The sequence below is a fragment of the Corvus hawaiiensis genome, chromosome 16 (assembly GCF_020740725.1).
Source record: "Corvus hawaiiensis isolate bCorHaw1 chromosome 16, bCorHaw1.pri.cur, whole genome shotgun sequence".
Lineage (NCBI taxonomy): Eukaryota > Metazoa > Chordata > Aves > Passeriformes > Corvidae > Corvus > Corvus hawaiiensis.
Genome location: NC_063228.1, coordinates 5359249 through 5381258, shown reverse-complemented (window position 1 = coordinate 5381258; position 22010 = coordinate 5359249). Strand labels below are relative to the sequence as shown.

At 40.3% G+C, this 22010-nt stretch overlaps 1 protein-coding gene across 5 annotated transcripts in view; it reads right to left on the bottom strand.

Moving 5' to 3' along the window:
- Positions 1-22010, bottom strand: part of SDK1 (sidekick cell adhesion molecule 1) — a 388047-nt gene that overhangs the window by 203953 nt on the left and 162084 nt on the right. For all 5 annotated transcript variants that reach the window (XM_048320697.1, XM_048320702.1, XM_048320699.1 and 2 more), the window contains exon 6: positions 1674-1807. In XM_048320697.1, coding sequence (XP_048176654.1) covers positions 1674-1807 — 134 coding nt within the window. The remainder of the gene's footprint in view (positions 1-1673; positions 1808-22010) is intronic.

Genomic DNA, 22010 nt, shown 5'->3' with positions numbered 1-22010 from the left:
TCTAAAAGCAAATCCATTTTTGGCTTTCCATCTTGTCTCATGCTTCATTTTCTTTTATCCGCTTTATCTTTCCTATTTGCCACATTCCAGGCAGACTTTGCATTCATGGTATCAAGTCTGTGAGCATTTTGGAGTGTTTTCTTTTCCATATGCCCATATTACTTTCTGCTTTGCATAGCACTTGTTATGCATGCATGATCACAGACTATTTGTAGCATTAATTAAGACATGAAATTAAAGTGGGAAGTATGCTATTGGTCACATAATACAAACAACACAAATTTGCTTTAAAAATGAAATTACTAAAGTGTTAGCAAACCTCTTCATACTGTCAGAAATAATAATGTTTACAATCTACATGCCACAGTACAGCCAGAATTCACAAGTGGATTTGGAATATTATTTCCACTTCAGAAAGATACACATAAAACCCCTGAGCAGTTCATTTAGTTTAGATACTTGTCTGGAAGAAAACAGAGGTTTGTGTCTCCTGCTGCCTGTCAAACCTTCCAGCTGCTGCCCCCAGTGATCCCAGCCCCACTACCAGGGCTTCCTATCTTTGTCTAAGAATAGCTTTCCTTGAAATCCAATTACAAATTTTAGCAGAGAAGTCACTGTTTCTTAGAAATGAAATGTTTCACAGGTCTGTAATGTTCTGGATGAATTTCTGACAAACACAAGCATAGTTCCAAAAGCTATTTCCCTAGAAACCCAGACTCCCAAGATTTGCTATTGTAAGGAAACAAGCCAACAGGGATTGTCCCAAATCTAATGGTACCCAAGATCAGGAGATCTGCAGCATCTCATCATGCCATTGACCTAGAGCTGAGTCCTGCATCTTTTAGAAGCCCAAATTATAAGGGCTGCCACTGCCATCAGTGACTTACTCCATCACCTCTTCCCTGTCTCTACAAGCAAAACGAGGAACCTCCCCTCTCCCACAGCACTATCACACTCCCTCTTCTCACTGCCACATAAATAATACCTTTATCAAGTGCCTCATACAAGGAGTCAAGCCATTCCACGTTTAGAAAATTAATTTTTCATACAAACAGGTTTACTGGATGTTTTACAAGAGTTTGCACGTGCACATTTCTGCTGAACGTGCACCTTGGCAGACCCAGTGTGCAGGCGTCTCCCTGACCCCGGTGCTCTGCTGCAAAACCCACTCATGGAATATCTCTGTAGTGGTGGTGTTAATACAACCTTTGTAATGTAAAATAATGAGTAACAACAATGAAATGCATGTTCCCTGGGACTCTGTGATAACTCCAGGTAAAAATAATGCCATAAACTGGGAATAGATTCATAAATAAATTTGCACTCAGAAGGATGACTTGTTTACTTAGGCACAATGGAAAACAACCTATTATAAACACCTGCATTAAAAAGAAATTATAATCACAACTTCACAATAAACAGTGAGGGATATCATCATGTACCTGCCTCGCACAAAGTAAACCACCAGACAAAGGGCTTTGAGGGTGATTTGTGGAGGGCATCTCCTCCCTCTTTTGCACAAGGAGTTCAGCGTGCTCCAAACCAAGAAGCAAACACTGACCTCTTTTAAAGGTCCAATCCTTTGTTAGCAAGGCTTTTTATTAGGGCAGCCTTTGTGAGTCCTGTCTGCAGCCCCCGTGTGACAGCACATTCTCCACAATTTGGGTACTCACGTGCTACGCTGAGATGAATGAAGGGACTCGTCTTGTTCTCCCCGTTCTTTTCGTTGACTGCCTGGACATAGTAACCTCCTGCATCCACCACTGATGTCCCCAGGATCACCAGCTGGTTCTCCAGGGTGATGGCTCTGTTTAGGGAAGAGAGAGATCACTTTGAAGCCATCAGAAGAATGTTATCCACTAGGCAAAAACCATACAACCCTTCAAACTTGATAGCCTGATATGATATTCACTGATCATATAAATCAAGATGTTGCAGAATCAAAACCAGACCCATTTCAAACACATTTGCAGGAAATAAAGATCTCAGATGCCTCTAGGCCTTTTCTCTTTAGATCATGTAAGATGTTCATGGTGACACACAGAAAGAGCTACAACACGTAGAACTGGGACAGCTTAAATGGCAATAAGAAGTTATGCAAGGAACAGCAAATGACACCAGTGACCACCAGGCTGCAAACTGCATCTTTGTGGGGTGACGACAGTCCTGGCAATCATCAGGGTGCTGCAAAGCCAGATTTATTGAAAATCCTCTCAACAAGTGGAAGGCAGCCTGTTAAAGTGAAACTCAAGGAATAACACATAGTTCATTGAAGTAAGAAAGTAAAAATCAAAGGCAGCGGAACCTCCAAAGGTAAACTTTCTTAATTTATGGCATTGCCAATTATCACCTCATCAGAGACAATAACATGGGCTGTAACAGAGACCATCTGTGTGTGGAGAGGCAGGGAGGGTTCTTCTTTCATCCCAAAGCAGGTAGGACAGCATAACCCTGTAGGTAACTGGCAGGGGCCTGGAGGAGTCATAAATGTCTTTTTCTAACACAATTCTGTTCTTAGGGCTGCTGCACAACAAAGGTTCCTGTGAACTCCCTCATAGGCAGCATTACCCACTTGGCTACTTTACTTTTCACATGGATTAGATGACCTTTTCTTGACTATAAAAGATAAAGGATTAACCTAGAGAAAACATGTAAATATTCAAGGATTTGACTGACAGGCCACAGGAAGCTCCAAAACCAGTAAGATTAAAGCAAATGTAAATTTCCAGGGAAAACCTGTGGAGCAAAAATCTGACCTACTGCAGCCTGTGACAGGCACAGACTTGGAAATCTGAGGGTAAGGTTGGGAGGAGGAAATTCCCTTCACTTCTAATACTTAATGAGAAGCCATGCTGAGTTCAGCTGTGCTGTTAGACATATCACTGAGCATGAGAGTGAAACAACTTATAAAATTATTATACTGGCGGAACAAGCTCACACATCGATAGGCTCAGAAAGAGTCAGCACCGAGTGAAAGCATTTGTGCACTAATCAGTCAATAATAAACACCCCTGCATTCCATCCTCCTGTTTTGGCATGGGGTGGTTACCCTTAACAATAAACAGCTACTTTGCTCTGAAAAAGCATTTAAAGGAACGGTGTAAATCACACATTCCCAGTGCAGCATAGTGGTTTTTATACATAGGGAGGGCATAAGAAATTACAGTGAGAACACAGCCGTGTTCAAAGCCAGACATTTCATTCATAACACTTTAATTTTCTGATGTGGATACAAAGGAACCTGAACTTCTGTAAAGCTATCATGGCATCAGAGAACCATTTAGGCTGGAAAAGATCTTTAAGATCTTTGAGTCCAACCATTCCCGCAGCACTGCCACGGTCACCACTGACCCATGTCCCCAAGTGCCACATCCTCATGGCTTTTAAATCCCTCCAGGGATGGAGACTCCAGCACTGCCCTGGGCAGACTGTGCCAGTGCTTGAGAATCCTTTTGGTGAAGAAATTTTCCCTGATATCCAACCTAAATCTTCCCTGGTGCAGGGAACTTTAGGCCATTTCTTCTTGTCCTGTTTGGGAACTGCAGAGAACAAAAAGGTCCCCCGAGCCTCCTCTTCTCCGGGCTGAGCCCCCCCAACTCCCTCAGCTGCTCCTCAGACTTCTACTCCAGACAATAATAAAAAAAACCTGCTGAAAAATGAAGCTAAATGTTCAGCTCTGAAATCAGTCATCACACATCACCTAAAGATCCTGTCTACAACATCTTCCTTGGCAATTTTTATTATAAAAGCTACTTAAAAAAAAAAAAAAAATCACAGTATGGTTGGTTTTTTTTGTTTTTTTGTTTTATTCAATGAGACTATACTAGTTTAATTGATTTAGAAAATTAATCAAAGAAACCGTGATAGATTTACAGAGTGGGGATATAAAATACAATTAATAAGACATTTGATAGAGCAAATAAAGATAAAATTCCACTGCAGTGCTAATAATTGAATATTACAAGACAATTACATTTACACTCACTTCTACTTCAATTCTAAAGAAAGCAGTATTAGAAAGATTCTTTCAAAATACTGAAATATATTTCACGCTGCTTTGATTCCAGGTACAACTGCACCCAGAGTTTTAAAGGCAATCCTTGAATACCGCTGTGGTGGACACTTATTATCTGCATTAAATTGGCTGAAAATTTTGAGACTTAAACCATTAAACTCATTATATAATAATCAAGACCAAAGGAAATGAAAATGTATTTACTAAGGAAATTGTTGAAAATGAAGTGGGGGTTTTCATTATAATACAAATTTTTACTGGAGTGTGAACAAAATTTAACATTTGTGAGTGAAAAGTAGAGTAAATTTTAGAAACTAATCTACATAATCATAAAAGTTTGATATTAATTTGTATTTAAAAAAGGGTTAGAAGATAATACAACTCCTGAAGGCAGCTCTTAGGGGTCATCAATTACATGATCAAAGTTAGATTAAAACTCCCCAAATGAGTTATTGATATCTTAATAGTTCTGTGAAAAATGGAGCGTCCTGGGTTCATTAAGTGCAGGCAGGTACGGAGCCAGCCAGGAGCCCTCCCAGGCTCTGGAGTTTTATTTAGATCACGCATGAGCCTCATGCATCAGGAAAATCAATCAATCAGTCACATTTTAAGGACTCATTAATGCCAACATTTCTAAACCATCTGAAACTCCAGGGCCCAGCCCTTACCAGGGTTGCAACCACTTTCTGCACAACAGCTGCACAGAGACTCTGAAAACTGGCTTAATGTGTTTTCCTGGGCTTATTGTTTGTTTTCATTGTCTGATATAACTTTTAAATTCTGACAGCACCACTCTGGTGTTCCAAGGAAAATCTGATTCCTGGGTGCTCAGTTTAGCAGCACATTTGATGAAGATGACTGCAGCAGATGGAGTGGACCTGTCAGTAATTCATAACCCAGCACGGGACTCATGAAAAATATAAATATTACTTTTTTTGAAGCACTATCAAACTTAACTCAATCTAACATTTTCAAGACAGGAGCAACCAGCAAGCAAACTAAGCAGACTGATCCTCTGGGATTTCTTAAGTGTAGGAAAGGAGCATTTTAAAGCACACATTTTAATAGAAGAATGGTTGGATTTCTCTGGAGCTCAGCAGCAGCCAGGGCTGGCAGTGAGAGGTGGTTGTAACAGTGGATCCAGGGTTATCATATCCAAAAGCACCTCAGTGGCACCTTCACCACAAAAGCAAATGGAAACAGAACCAGACTGATCTCAAAGCAAAGGCGAGGGGGGCCTTTGATGACAAATTGGTTTTAAGAGACGCTGTTTAATTAAAGGTTGTGGACTTGAGGGGATGGGAAAAGGCAGCAGTGATGGACACAGATCATACAGCCCATTATTCTAAACATCAGAACATAGAACAGCACCTCCTGAGGTTTCCTCACTTCCACTCACTGCAGCCAGAATTGAGCACTTGGATACCTGGTCTAAGGTAAAGCATTCCTGCCCTTGGCACAGGAAATAGATCATCTTTATGGTCCCTTCCAACCCAAACTCTTCCATGACTGTACAGACTGGAATTTTTAATTGCACCTTTTCAAGTTGTCCAAATACTATAAACTCTGCTGCAAATAATCTCTGAGCTTGATCTAGAGCTTATGGGAATTCTTCTGTTAAAATCAATGGAACATGAATCAGAATTTTAAAAGTGAAGATAACTTTTCAAAAGGGCCATTCTTACAGCCTTTAAGAGAAAGGTTTTGCAGTTAATGCTGCGAATGAACCCTTCAGTATCTCAAATAGGTGGATTTAGATTAATAATGTTTTTATGTGAAAATACCAAAATCTACTCTACAAGTAGATAATTCCCCAAAGTTAGATATTTGTTATGTTATTAGTCTACCAGATTACACAAAAAGTAGATAATACTGGGATATAAAAACATAAAATGAAAATCAGAGTAACCTGATTAGGCTCTCTTTCAGAAGTCACCATCTGCTCCTGAGCCAGCATGCAATATTTTAGTACAAAGGCCTTCATAAAGCCTCTTTTCCAATATTACCTCCAGCTAATACGATTATCAATCCCTCTATACCAGATATTTTTAACTGGAGAGCCTCTGCTCCCCTTTCAAAAACTTTTGTCCACCACTGCGCAGCAAAGCCTGATCTCCCTGTGACCCAGACACCACAGAGGAACAGTGATGCTGACAGAAAAGGGAGCGATTATGGAGTAATAACAGAATAATTACTGCAAGAGTTCCCCCATGGGCTTCCCCTCTTGGAAAAGCAGGGATCTGCTGCAGTTGCACACACAGCTGTTCCGGGGGATCCCTGTGCATGCACAGCTTAACCCAGCCAGCACTTCACCACCCTCGCATCTCCCAGTGCTGAAGGGGAATTATTAATTAAAATTATTTAAATACGTGTGTCCCACAAACAGCCTGTGTTTCTCAGGACTCAATCACAGGGAAAAATATTTGTGCTAGAGTAGCACCTCCACAGGGACAGAGCACCAGGAGTTGTGGTTAGATGGCAGTTTCATGGGATATTATTTAGGTCCCAGGTACACTGTTACTGCAAATCAACCATCTATTAATAAAAATTTTATACTTACACAGGCACTGAATATTAAGTACAACTACACTGAGTTTACAATCAGGGCAGTTCATACACTGCTTCTCTAACTATGTCAGGGCACAGCATGTGTTTCTGGGAAGTGACTGGGATTTCTAGTCATGAAAGCATCCCAGGGTCACACAAGACAGTCCTAATGGCCAGGCAGAGGACAAACACTACCATGAAGTGAAGGACAACCAGCTACTGATGGGTTTAGCAGATGTATTTCCAGGAAGAGTTGAGAGCAACTGCAGAATTTCCATGTTTTATGCTTGGCTTCTCTATTCTCTGGTTTTGGGGCTTGCAAGGTCTTGGGTTAATAAGGCTGCAGGCATCAATCCCTGTGCTTCTTCATGAACACAATACACTAAATCTGTTCTGTGTAAAACAAGTGGACAGAAAACTGCACTTGACAAATCATCAGTGATCCTCTACCTGACTGGAAAGTGAGATCACGTAGAAATCCACAGGGTCTGTCTTTGGCCTGGCTTAATGTTTTCATCGGTGTTTGTTGGCTGAATATAGATTTCACTTACTAAATCTGCTGATAAAGTCCCAAAGACTCCGAAAGACAGAATGAGAATTACAAATGCAAGAGACCTGGTCAAGCCTCTCCACAAGACTGAGGTTTGCAGTCCAGTGAACAAGCTCAAAACACTGTATTTAAGAAAGAATAAGTGACTGAGCAACAGGCAAACCCTGCAAGGGGGTGTGCAAACAGCAGTGTCACTGGGAAATCTAAGAAATAGCCATGTTTCTCACCCAGCATGGCCTCCACTCAGTCCTGGCTATTAGATTTAAATGTGTGGATAAGTCAAGAAGAATCCAAACAGCACCAAAACAGTACCACAGCCATCCACTCCCCTCCTCTGCCACCCATCTGATCCAAAGAATCATCCAGAGAAGGTGATGTGCAGGAGAACACTCAAAACAAAAAAAACCAAACCCCAACTCATCACAAGCATCTTCATGTACATACAGGACTGCTACAAAAAAGTATCTCAGATTTAAGCAGAATTGCCAAATATTGAGTCTTGTTATGAAAATCTTAGCAGCTCGCCCTCAGAAAGCTTATTTTTGGTCTTTGGAGATAGAAGCTCCCAGAAAAGATGCTCAGATGGATTATCCCAAATGTATATTTTAAATCATGTCCATATCAAGCAATTACTTAGCTAGAGACTAAAAACTCCACAAAACAAAACCCAGGATAATCACTATATAATTGATCACGAGAGAGATGTTTACAATCTGCCAATCCAGAGGCAAGGAATTGGAGCAACGAACTAAGGAATAATATTCCGAAGTGCACTATTTATGTTAAAACTTTTTTTTCTTCCCAGGTTTTCAGCAGCTTCAATTCTTACTTAATGCAGCTTAATTTTATCACACAACTTTGCTCCTTTGGTTTTGTTTGTGTTTTTTTAAAAAATATTATTACATTTTAAGCAGCAAGAGTTAGTGCAGCTGATATAAGAACTTGAAAGTGCTTAAATCCCAGCTCCTGGGCTTTATCTTGCTGAACCACACTGAGGCGTGGCTGGTTGTGCTATGCCAGCAGCAGCATTTCTCAGGCTAATAGAAAAAAAAAAACAACCCCAGGCTTTCAAGACAAAATACACATCTCAGTCAATAACAGAAAGCAAAGACTCAGAATAAAATAAGTCAATTTTCTTCAGCCGCCTCTTCTTATAAAACTCTTACAGCATTCCAGGTATTTGTAAGCAGGGTGTCTATTTTTCTTCCCTCTCCAGTTTATGGTATAATCAACACACTGAACTCCACTTGTGCACTCACCAGCTGTTGCTATGGACATTGCTGGCAACCACGGGGAGGAAGAATCGTGGAAATTTTTTTTTAATACAAATGGGTTATTTAAACAAAACATTGCAGTTAAAAAGTACCATAGGCTGTTGATCTACACAGCTGGCTGACTTCACTGACAGCAAGCACAAAGACTATTTGTAATCATTTGGGATTTTATAGTTCAATTTTCAGAGACAGACATGAATATTGCTTCACTTTATGATAGTTCTCCTGAATTGATTATTCAGGGTGCTGTGGGTGTTTTTAAACACTGATTTGTTCCCCTTTCCTTCACTGTGGAAGGAAAACTTGTGTTATTAAATTATATCTTCATTTCTGATAAAACATGTCAGCATAATGGTATGTGCTCTAGTGCTTTGTGGCGAAGTGTGGAAGGGTTTCCTGTTGAATATTGTATATTCATACCATTACTTCACTGAGACACATTTGTTTTTATTCTGAGTACATAAGCCATGGCTGTGAACTGCACTAACTATAAAACAAATTAGCAGCAGCACGGCCCTGTCACAGGGCCATGCCCTGAAGGGATAATTGATCATGGAACAATGACAAAGGAAACTTCAACCTCTTAACAGCATATTTAACACATATTTAGACATGCCACAACTGTGCCTACTTAAATGCTCCCAACTTTCCTTTATTAATGTTCCTGAATCTGCCCCAGTGCCATTTCTGCCTTTTTAATTCCTGATTTCACATGTATCTCATTCAGAGCCGTCTCCATTTTCACACAGGTGTAGCTGAGAATAAGATTTGGTACAGCTAGGTATGAGAACACAGTCTCAAGGACTCAGAAATCTGTATCACAGCAACTGAAATAGCCACACCATTTGGAAATAAAATACCAAATCTTGGACAGGTCAGTGTTTTTGCTCAGTTTTCTCAGATGAAAAAAGTCCTTCAGCAGCAAAATACATGCACATGAATATATTTAAAACTGATATCCAGAGTTCACAGAGTGTACAGTGACAGCTGCTGTCTGTAACCAGTGAACCTAATGGCAGCTGATTTTCATCTCTGAAGATGAAACCCACAGGTGGAAGACCTTAAGAGGCCAGTACCTGCAGTGGCTACTTCTTATTGTATGAACCAAAGGCTTTGGTTTCCTTTTAGTGCCAGAAAAATGTATCTCGAGCTTAAAACCAGCAAAGTAAGTACCCAGGTGCACCACACTTGCTCTACAAGCAAGAGGAACAGCACCAACCTGGCCACTCAGCTCCTTCAGGTGATAATAAACACTCCAAGGGACAGGAAAAACTGTACAAGACATAACTTGTAGTAGGGACTCTTGTACCTCAGGACTAACAGTCTGGTAGCCCATTAGTTTTTAGATCTATTACCCTTCCTTTGAATGGTACCAAATCTCTAAACAAAGAGAAAGGATATGGTAAAAAGTGGCCACTGACCCAAGCATCAACCTCTGCTGCTGCCAAAGAGCAGCAGCACTACAGCAATTTATTTAGACAAGTTTTACTATGAAAGATAATTAAAGATTTAGAGGCACGGATCGATACAACAGCAAACACTATCTATGTACAGCACTGCAGTTTGCCAAGACCAGCATTTGTGTTACTGCTGCAGATTCATCATATGGGGCTATTACACAGTGCCTTAGGTTTGCAGTCTACATCAACATAAGGATTTTGTGGGGTCGTTTCTACTCACACTCTACTGCTGTGCAGCAGAAATTGAGCACAGGCCCTGGAGCCAGGTACACCCAGGTTGGGTTATGTCGCCTTGGGTGAGTTATTCAGCCTTTCAGTCTGTATGTTTTGCCAAGAGAAAAAAGATAACACACGTATATGTTTCTCTTTACGCAAAATAATTTGTCTAGAGGCTTAAATAGTTAATACCTCTGGCACTCAAAAGATGCAGAAGATTATGTAAGTGCTAAACCTTAATACTCTTTACTTGCCCTTGCATTTCAGTGTGACTATCAGGCATTTGGTTACAACTTCAGGCAAAGCACTGAGGTTCAGCTGATGTAACATCTCCTGAGCTAAACACAGCGGGCAGGTGAGCACTGCTTCCCAAACACTGGAATTCCAGTAACTCATGGAATTGCACAACTTCCTTCAGCATAATCCCCTTGTACTGGGTACAGAGGCACTCAGTAACAAACACAGACTCCACAAAATCCTGGTTATTACTGACAGTGATTCAGCAGTAGAAACTTCAAGCCAGTCAATCACAGATTTACGTTTTTAATGTCCTTTTAATGCCCATACTGCAAACATTTCCAAGCACTTAAAGTTTGTGACAATATAAAAACCACTGGTTAAAGAGAAGAAATAAGCAGAAATTTAAAAGGAAGCAGCAACTCCTTATTTCTATAATGAACAGGCACAGGATTCATTCAACCAAATGTTGAACAAACATATGAAGGCAAACATTGGAAACTGTGGAATGAAAACTGTGTAACATCACGGCAGCAGCATTTTCTGTTGTGGTTTCTGCCCAAACATGATTTTTTGTCAATAGTGTGTGAAACAGCACAGTAAACTACTGGAAAATATTGGTCTAACAACAGCACTTTAAGTTAGGGGTACATTACTAGTCAAAAAAATACTGGTGGAAAATTTTTCAGAAATAAAAGGAGAAATACTTCCTTCCAATTAATGAGCCAAATATACACAAAGCTGTTGTGCAGCAAAGCTACCGAATTCTAAAAGGTGGAAAACAAGTTTATGAGAAGGTTTATGTAAGAAACTGAGAAGATAAAAAGAACTAAAGCTGCACCTAAGCATTTGATGATCCCAGTCCCAGGCAAAGTAGCACTACCTATGGCAAAATCTGTGAAACCTCAATGTGAGCATCAGCATCTTTTAAAAATAGAGTGCCAGAGAACAGAGGCTTTAGACTTTAGGCTTTTATTCCGAAGTAAAGCTGTTTTTCTGGGATCCTTTTGTATGTCCTGCTTGAAGCCCTGTTCAGCCCTTGTCTCCAACTCATCAAGAACACTTCAGTGGCCAGCTCAAGTGTAAATGACACATGATTAAAGGACCATACAGATTTTTATGCTTTCAACGTGAGTGGTATTGCCAAATCTGGGCACACAGGTACCCTCTCAACTCCACTGATTTTTAAATTACTTGAAATCAAGACACAGGTGTTTTTGTATGACTTACTGCATATTTGACTTCTGAGTCTAATGACACAAATTTCCTTGCCCTAGAGCAATGAAATATATTCAGGGCTTCTGGCTGTAAGGCTTGAGGAAGTCAGGAGGCCAAAGCTCCTGCAGTAAATCTGGCCAGTCCTCCAGTGGAATGACAGCAACTTCTACTTTAGAAATAGTCCCAGAGGTAAAATAAAAAGTTAAGAACTCCAACTCCCTCCCAATACTGAAGCTTTAAGCACCACACGTTCCCTCTAATGAAGACCAATAGAGAGGCTGCATCCCCAGCCCTGTCTTGTTTGCATTTGCTGCATGATCCATAAACACTGTGCCCATCGAGCACGCCAAGGAAACCCTGAAGTGTCAGGAGATACAGCATAGTATCTTTTATTTTACGGCTAACAGAGGCTTTGCAGAGCATTTTTATTCCCATTGCCGAAGAAACACTCGGCTGAATTCTGTGGCAAAAGAACTCACAAATCCTGGGGAAGAGACACACATGATGCCAGCCCAGCTTGTATTCCTGGGGCTGGGAACAGAGTACTCCACACCCTGCCAGTGCAAGTAATTCCACAGAAGAGCTGGACCAGAACAGAAAACCTCTGATGCCCCCAAAGTCTCTGCTGCAATCTGTCTCCACATATTTATCTCTATACTTGCAGACATTCCTGCTGCAGAGGTTTTAGGGATTTGCTCCTGCAACGCAGCAAAATGCTGCTCCCTGCGTTCCCCTCATCTGGAGGAGAGGTTCTATTACCCAGTTAATGGCCAGTAGACACAACAGTTCCATCACCTTCAGTTACTGACTCTTTTTATCCACTTTGCCCCGTAATGAGGATCTCTGCTTGCTCACATTTACGCAGCGGCAGCATCAGCTCTCCCCTAATCCTGCCACACATAAAAATAGAAAGATAGATGCAGGAAAACATTAAAATGCCCTTATCACTTGGCTGCAGGGGTATAAACTTAAAATAGGAGATTGTTTTTCTGTTGAAAACAAACAAATAAATACATTTTACTTAATTTTCTTCTTAAATAATCCTTATGAGCGTTGGAAGGAGCCTTTGATTATTACTGGAAAGATAAACACTGGACCATTCCAGTCTATCTTACCCAGGTTAGATAGAAACAAATCCAATTCCTTCCTGTACATGTTTTTCCCAGGTGCATTAACACGCTCTTTACATTCAAGAACCAACTTTTATTACAAGCTGAGTGTGTAGGGAACAGGGAGATAGGGAAAGAAAACAGAATGAACAGAATGCTAATGAGGAAAAAATACAGCCCTGACAGCCAATTCTTTTAATTAGACAGACGTCTACGTTTTTAACTTCCAAGTTTTTAATCCTGTTGTTACTGAAATCGAAAGATGGAAAATAGAAACAATGCTCAAATAAATCCTGCTGGCTACCTTGCTAAAGGAAACAGGAAAATAAACCTCTTGCCTCCTAAGATGAAAATATGGTACAAAAAAGGGAAAAATTAGTGTTTTATGAGAGCCAGAGCCATGAGGCCAATAATAACAATACACAAACTTCAGAATGAAGTCTTGAAAACAGAGGTAACAAATAGGAGCTAAGGAACAAGTCATGCAGGACAGGGAGGTGAATGTCCTATTTTCTCCCATATAATCTTCATCCAATAACTAAGAGATAAAATCCGTATTTGGTTATACTGCAGCCCTTCTTCAATCATGCAAAACAATCAGAAAAATGACCATATGCAACAAGTCCTACAAAATTAATAATAACAAAGGAACTGAAAGACAGCCTCTTGCAGGTTTGTAGTTCTTAAGTCTGATTTCTTGATAAGGATCTCTATACAAAGGGCACAAATAAGTTCACAGAGTTCCCTTCTTTCAAGGTAGTAAAAGCACATTGTTCAAGTGGTTAATATTCAACCCAGAAAAGAAGTCAAACAGGTACCCAGGGATTGTAATTTAAAGCTAAAATTCAGAACTACATTCCACAGACCTGCAGGCTCACAGTTCCTCAATCCATACAAGCCTACACTTCAGCTCCACACACTCTGCAAAGTCAGAGAGACTGTAGGGAAAAAGGGAACCATGGCACAGCTCGTGTCTAATTGAGTGCTTGTGTATGAGAATGAGCAGGAGAGAGGGCACACATCCCACTAAAACACACAGATACATCTCGGGAGAGGTGTCAGAGCTGCCTCTTGATTGATCCCTCTGTCAACTCAAGCACTGAAGTTCCTCCTTCAGCTCATTCAACAGCTCAGGTTTTTGAAGTAGATACTTTAAATTCTGTTCCCTGGTGCCACAAATGAGCCAGTAGTGTCTACACAAAGGTAGGGTTTGTTATCATGCCAGAATCAAGCTTTAAGCCCTAACAATATTGCTCTACAAATAACTCCAGCCCGCTCGGTTTAGATGACTTCACCCAAAAGGTCACAAATGTAACGTGTTCCTTTTCCTCCCTCTTTCTTTACTCTTCAGTGCAGAGTGGCAGCTGAAAAGGAATATTTGAGAGGAGAACATGAGTTACCTCTCCAGAGCAGAGGCAGTACCACCACCACTGCACTTTTAGGAGTTTTCCCTTCTAAAGCAACACAGGGACTGTCTCACTTTAAAGAATCTCCTCATTCCAACAGCACCGGAGACAGAAAGAGAAAAACTCGTCACCAAAATCCAACACTTTCATAAGGAAAGTTTTTTCCTATGTTTCTATTGTCACTCAGAAGCTGCATCTCTGATGCCTCAAGGATGTATCAAAATAATATTTGTTGGTAATCTCTATGGCAAGAACAACATTAATATAAAGCATTTTCTGAGATAACACAATTCTCCTCTTCCCGCAGAGAGCAGCTGGAGGTTTATTAGAGTTACTGAGCCCCCTGAAATCCTGTTCTTCCACCCACCACGCTTTCCTGCAGCACACACTTCCAGCCTGGGACACAGCAGGGACTCTGTGCATGCACAGCTCAGGCTGCATTTCATGTCCCAGCCTTGGGACAAACTGCCCGTGCACCCACTTCTGGCAGCCAGCAGCAAAATGTAAAGGATGATAAGATGACCTGTGAAGATGGATGAGCAACCCCCAAAACTCTGCATTTCCATGCTGTATTGCTCCCAGCCATATTTCATCCACTTAATGTAGATTTAAAACAGGTCCTTGGGACTCCTTTCAACCAGGAGCTTATTTTAAAAAAAGGGAAGGTCATAAAAAGTTTGCTAAAACACAACTGTAATTCCACATTCTCATTATTTTCTGCAACCATTTAACTCAGAACCAACAAATATAAAACTTTGCGTGTCTGTTGTTCAACTAGAATTACCTGACATGGGAAACTGGTGCAGTTTGAACACCAAGCAGCTGCTCCACTGCCCTGGGCTGCAGCCACACAAACACAGCCTACACATCCAAGCAGCACCTGACCCTCAGGAGACAAATCTTGAGTAGCAGAATTGATGCCTTTTCTCTCACAAGTTGCATCTTACACCCTTAAATCTTCACACCATCACCAAAATAAAACAAAATAAATTCAAACAGGACCTTTACTTTCTTTAACACTGACCTCACAGCCACATTTTGCTCCTTTGCTGCCTCCAGCCACAAAATATCCTGAAAAGCCAGAAACTCTGCCTTCAATCCGGTCTCCAGCAGCCACTCCAAACCTTTGGAGCCCTGAGTTCCTCACCTCCCCTGGCTGAGCAAGTGGCAGCACCTGCAGCTCGTTTGGAGATAACAGAAGCTGATGGACTCAGCTCAGCTCAGCTGAACCCCTTCCCGCAGGGAGGGACCTCTTTGGGCCTTCCTCTAATCCAGCATCTGATTCCCACAAAGATTTTGGGAACTCTTATTGGTGCCCGCTGCTCAGTGGGGTTAATTTTGTCCCATGGATTCCAAAAGATCTTGCAGGAAGAAACCAGAATCAGGTGTGGGCAAACAGAACAATCAATACCACCCAAGTGTCAGGTGTGTTAGGAGGCACCTTTGTAAGGACCCCAGTCATTTCTCCATTTCTGCAATGTGTCCTGTGGATAATTATATTTTCATCACAAATTCCAGTGCTCCCAGCACCTCAGAGCACAAAGATGCAGAACTGAATTTCACATTTACATAACTTTTTTTCATGCCTGGCTACAAGTTCAAACTTCTGATTCCAGGGCATAAATTCTGTATAAGTATTGAATGTACCTCTATATATTCTACATCTGTAGAAGGGCTATACAGAAGTATATGTAGAGAGAGACTCTAATATGCTACAGATTATATTTATAGAATATATCTACAGATACTCTATATCCCTCAGGATATATCTATAGATATTCTACAGATATTCTATCTGTACCAGGAAATCTGTAACATATCTACAGGCAAGTTTCTGTTGGAAGGTTTGTGTTGCAGAGTCTAAACCATTGTTAATTAAAAAAGACACCACTCAAATTACATTTTACTCTAGTCCTTCATTTGTGTCTTCACACTGCCTGCATCTCATTCTTCAGTCAGTTGCTTCAAGAACTCTGGGAAGAAAAATAATGTGTTGCCGTGAGGATACGCTTGTGCTCCTATTTAAGCTTTAAAGTTGGCTTCCAACAGTTAAATAAGTACCAGAAAAGTGGAAGGTTAAAAACTTTGCTTTTCATCTCTGCCAAAACAGTAAAAGAAAAATGAGATTGCTGAACAGCTGACTGACTGCAGAATCAACACAGCAGTGATCTGCCTATAAGCTGCAAAGGGCAAACCCAAGGCATCTGCTTAAAAGCTTATGCCAACTGTGGAATAAAAAGTAAGGAAGCCACAATAAAACATAATTATTACAGCAGCTATAATTATGGCATTATTCTTTGGTGTATTCAATGTTGTGCACATTAAACCTTGTACACTGGGAATATTTAATGATTATATGCTTGCTCAGAGTGCTTTCATGTCTTTAAAATCCACGTATTTTTCATGTATTAAGAAAAAATTACACATAATTTTTGTCCTAAGGATCTGCAGTTGAAAGAGATGGACAACATTCTGTGAGTCTTCTGCAAATTTAAATCTCAAAGGCTTGGAGCCTGTGTGTTTACAGCCACTGCACGCCAATTTTCAGTAGTTTTTGGAACAATACTCCACCATCTTGACCTCAAGAAAACAAACTGTAACCTGTGAGTGGTCAACCGCAGCTGCTCTGTCTTATCATCTGTAAGAACTTCCCATCAAAAGTAGCAGCAGGTCTCTAAGGAGTCTGAAAATCTTTGGATACATGCAAACATTCTTCATAGTAACAAGCCAAAGATGAATTTCTGCACCAAGGAGCAGCAGGAAGGAAGAGTCACTAAGTGCCAACAGAGCAGAAAGCACAGGAGTTTCTGCTAAACCGCCTCTCTATAAACCATGCACCCAGCAACCACGTACAGAAGACAGGTCTTAGTATGCAATGCAGTATTACAGGGCCAGACACAGAATTTTCAGTATTTTATAAGGATATAAATAAAAATTACCAGATTTTTCTGGCATGCACTGAGGCGTTAGAACAGTAAATATTGGCAATGGATTTATGGCATTTTGCACGTCCCGCCCTTACCTGAATGGAGAGGACAGCTTGATGGGTCTGGGTTTTTACCTTGAAAAAGAATGTCTTTTAAAACAGCCTATTGATTTTTTGGGGAGTCAGCATTCTGGGCTGTTTTAAGATTGCCAGTGGCTTTGCTCAAAATTTGACTTTTTCCAAACAGCCACCTTTTAATCACTGCAAATGAAAGCAGAAGAAACAGCTTCCAGGAGTGCTGGTTGGCTCATCCTATCAGGATGGGAATCCTGCAAATCACACTGCACAGAGCGGCTGCTGCTAACCCTTCTCAAAGTACAATTTCCCAGTTTTCCATCCCTTTGCTGGTAAATTCTGGCAGACCAGACCTTCTTACAACTCACAAGGCAGTATTGAAAGCCCTGCTGAAATGAAGATGTGTGACATCTGCTGCTCCACTTGTATCTACCAACCACAGGGGTGTCCAACACAACCCATTTCTCACACATATAAATACATATTTGCTGCTAAATGACCTTTCTTTTTTTGTTTAGGAGATTACAGTTGGTTCTTTTGCTGCTTATTGCAGTTTTTTTCCACAAATGAGAGGTGAGCTGATTGACATTTAATTTCCATATTTCTTTTTTCCCATTCCTAAAAACAGGCATGACATTTCCTGGTGTTTTGCATCCCAAGCCCACATCCTGCATTCATTCCCCAGGATAACTGCTAACTGTTCCAAAATCATTCCATGGGTTCTCCATGTAACCTAGATAAAGATCATCTGTCCAATTGATTAAGAAATATTTAAGCTATGACATCAAGTACGAGGGATGGTTATATATGTAATAAAGATGAAATATTGCTTGTTTTCAAAGCACTGTGATGTTCTCATGTTTTTTATTATTACTTATTTCCAATTTATTACCTCAGCAACATCGCCTGCTCTGTCATTCCAGCGAGCCAGGGAGCAATCCTGATCCCCAGGATATGGTTTGTGGCCTTGAAAGGATATTGAGTTAAAAAGAAAATTAATGTGAACTAAATTAAGCCCCTCAATGCATGCCTCACTTTTTAAAACTGAAGCTAAATCACAGAACCACAGACTCCCAGGTTGGAAGGGGACCTCAAGGGCGATGATGTTTGATAATGCTTCCCAAGCCTCCATGGCAATCCAGCCCTGAGCATTTGCTGCTTGCTCTGTGCTGCAGCTGCTCCCAGTTCTCCAGCTGGAGGACTCCAGCTATCCAACACAAGTCCCAAGGTAAATCTCAGGCTCTGGGAGCTCCTGAGGAATTTAGATGCCTGCTAGAGCAGCTGATAAAAATAGGAGATTTCCTCATGCCATGCTTTGTAACACTCCAGATCATGACAGAGGGAATGGAGAACAGGAGAACCAGGGAGAGGTTTCTGTGTATCCTGGGTGACCCAGCAGATCAGAACACACCAAGGCCCCTGTCTGGAAGCCAGACTTTACCTTTCCCTGCTCTAGAAAATGAGGAATGGAGAGACAGAGGTGAACGGAAAGATATGAAGAGAACTTCTGCTCATTTTCTGTGGTTATGGTACAACAGAACAGGATCCATTCAGGAATGTGCTCCACAGCATTGCCTGGAGTCCCTTGACCATCAATTTCTTGTTCTCCAACTAGAAAAACGCAGCTGATGTCCTCCTTTAGAGTTATGCAAACCATTAAAACATTGACAAATGTGGTTCTATGCAGAAAAGAACAGCATAGAAGAGAAAAAGAGAAGCAACACGGCTCCCCAGAACACCTGGGTATGTCATACACTGAATATTAATGCAAATTCCACACTCAGGTCATTCTTCAGTAGACTTAACTACTTTAAGTAACTAAATGCATATAAAGAGGCATTTACACAGGGCTACTTGTTTGCAGAATTTCTTCAAGCAAGTTCCAAGTGCTCTGGGGCCAGGAATGGGAATTCTTTCGTGTTAAGAAAAGGATGTTGAACACAATCTTATTTGCAAAATCTCTCCATTTCCTGGTCAGCTCTGGTGTCTGGGGTCACAGAAGTGGCAGTTTTGTTTTGTTTCTGCAAAGCAATGAATGTTTTAACATTTTCCATCAGTAGTATTTGTAGTATCCAAGGCTGGCCTGTTCCATGGCCTTCCACCACTTGATATTTAAAGGTTTGTAGATAATTGTGGAATATTTTGCATATTACTTGGTGCTGTGTGTACCGTTCATAAATATGTATTACCTGGCACAGTGTGTGTACCAGTCATAAAAATTTAATGGATCTAAGAATTACCTTAAGAAGAACAAAAATTGTACTGGATATTTGTGCATTTATGAGCCCATATACCCTACCCTTGTAAGTACATTTATAAATGAAAAAGGAAATAAAATGGAAAAGGGATTTTTCTAATCACACCTTTGACAAAGTAATGGCATCATTATCTTTCCTACATTAGGTAACTGTAGAATATTTCACTTTCAATGATTTATCTTCACTGTTTGTTTCTGTAAAATCTTTCTCATACCTGAGCAAATTGCAAAATGTAATTTCAGAACTCTAAAAAATCTGCTAATTCAAGGATGTCGTGCTCTAAAAATATCTCAGTTATCAGGGGTTTCCAGGAAGTAGATGTAAAAAGGGAGAACTAATTCTTAGATTATGCAGCGTACTGATATGAAATCCATTTGATTAAAAATATAGAAAAACTATTTTTTTCAACCAAGACATAAATTTGATTTGTCTCCTTCCCTCAATTTTAAAACTCCCAGCTCCAACTTGTTGCTTCATCCCAGCCTCTTTTATGCCTCCAAGTCAAATGGAAAAGATCCGTAGTCACCTCGAATATCCCGTTTCTCACTCTGCAGCACCAGCACCACTCAGAACTTCAAAGCATCAGGACAGACTAAATTGGGATCCTTCTTTTTCAAAAGCACTGGCTCCACAAGATAAGAAAATCTTCATTAGCTGCTCTCTTTATGGAGACGATGAATCAATTAAGGAATTCTGACTCCACGCAGCGAGGAGCTGGAATGTGAATGTACACCCGAGATAACTCAGTTTAAAACTTGTAAAACTTCCAGTGTTTTAGATACTGCTGATATTGGAGCTGGGTCTGTGAGAGCTCTGGGTTTACTGCTCTCGTGGCAGTTTGGTTTTATTGAACAGCACTGGGGGATGGCCAAAACAGAGGCTGCCCACTTTGTCCCTATGGAGCTTTCCAAAACGAAGGATTTGCTTGAGTGTTGGGGTTTTTTTTTTTATTTTCAATGAAATTGTTCACAGATGAGAAAAATTCAAATGATGCATGGTAAACATTGCATTCCATAGAAAGCATCCTGTGTGATAAGACCATCCTTAGTTTTCATAAGTGGAAGGATTCCAATTCCCTTTCTGATGTTTGCAATTGAGCTGCTGAGAAGACGCTGCTCAAAGATTCTTACCGTGGGAAATAAATTGGAGTAGTTCATTTTCTGGAAGGCCTTGAATAAGTAGCTTTCTTATGCATCCATTCTTTAAAATTATTCAGTTTAATACAGTCAGTGCCACTGTTTTATTGTTCCCCTTTTAAATTTATTTTTAGCATCAACATCCAAACAAAGCATTACGACTATAAACCCCCACAGGCTGGTTTCACTTGGAATTAAAAAATGCAGCGTTAGCAGGGGCAAATGGGAAGATATTTTTAAGTCACACACATAAATTAGGCAGAAGGAAAACAGGTTGCATTAGATAAGTTTAAATTTAGATCTGGTACTGCAGTTCTCAGTAGCATTTTGCAGTACATCTTAGCCAGAAAAAATACAACAGGAGGGTGGAGTTATTAAAAATCTCCAGGTAAATTAGCAGCTCCATCCACAGCTGATAATGTGCAATACTGCCCAAGTTATTCTACTTGATGAAAGTGAAGCCCCATCTAGAAAAAAATTACACTTTTGCAAATTTTTTCTCAAAAAACCCCCCTATAACTCCTCATTAAAGATAGTGCTCTCAGTTACAGTCAAAGCACCCTTGCCTGTCTCCTGAAACAATTACTTCACCAATGCATAAAGGGGCCATCACTGGGAATTTTACAAAAATATTACAGGGAAAACTTACCTAAGTGTGATATAAAAAATTATTGGAAACTTATTCTGGAACAATAATAGAGGGGGGGGAAGTCTCTTTTTTTTTTTTTTTAATCTTAAGGAAAAGTGTTTGCTTCCTGAATTATGAATCTGAATTTAGCACCTGACAAAGTCACAATTATTCTCAAAATCTCAGTGAGTAAATATGTGATTCATGTTTGGGGTTTTTTGCCACCTTCTATGCACGTAAGCTGACAGCAATATGGATATGTTTGCAGTCTAGATATGATTGTACAAATTAAGCTAATCCCTTGATAAAAACAGAAATAAAAATGGAATACTGAAACATATTTCTTGTCAACTAGGGCAAACATAAATTGTAACTTCCATGATTAAAGCCAAATTCTGGTCTTACTAACTGATATTGGCCCCTGTATTCGCCTTATAAATATCATTTTTTGCAACACAAGCCTCAATGCCTTCATTACAGCCTTTTTTTGCTTTCTCTGTTTCAATCGTTGAACCTTTTCAGAAGAAATTCTGAAGATTTTTTTTCATAATTGGAAGAGTTGCTGCAAATGTTGTGGATTACAGGAGAACAGAACTTTCCACATGGAATTAAACAGGGCTGCAGCTACACAAAAACATCTCCGTGGTTCTCTATCAGTCCAGAAAAACCACCCAGCATTCCCCAAATCCCTGGCCAGTACATTCTTTTTAAAAACAAGTATTGCAAACAAACAGGGTTTCTGATAGTAAAATTTGGAGTTGTGGCTCTAGATGAAAAACCGAGAATTAATCAATGAAGATTTAAATAGAACTTTAAAATCCAAACCCTACAAATTGGAAATCCTGAGGTAGGCAGCCTACAAAAGAAAAGTCCCAAATCTGTAAGGATAGAGGCAAAGCCCACCCATCCCACGTGCAGCCACTGAGGTACAGTTATTAAAGGTGCTGAGAGGAAT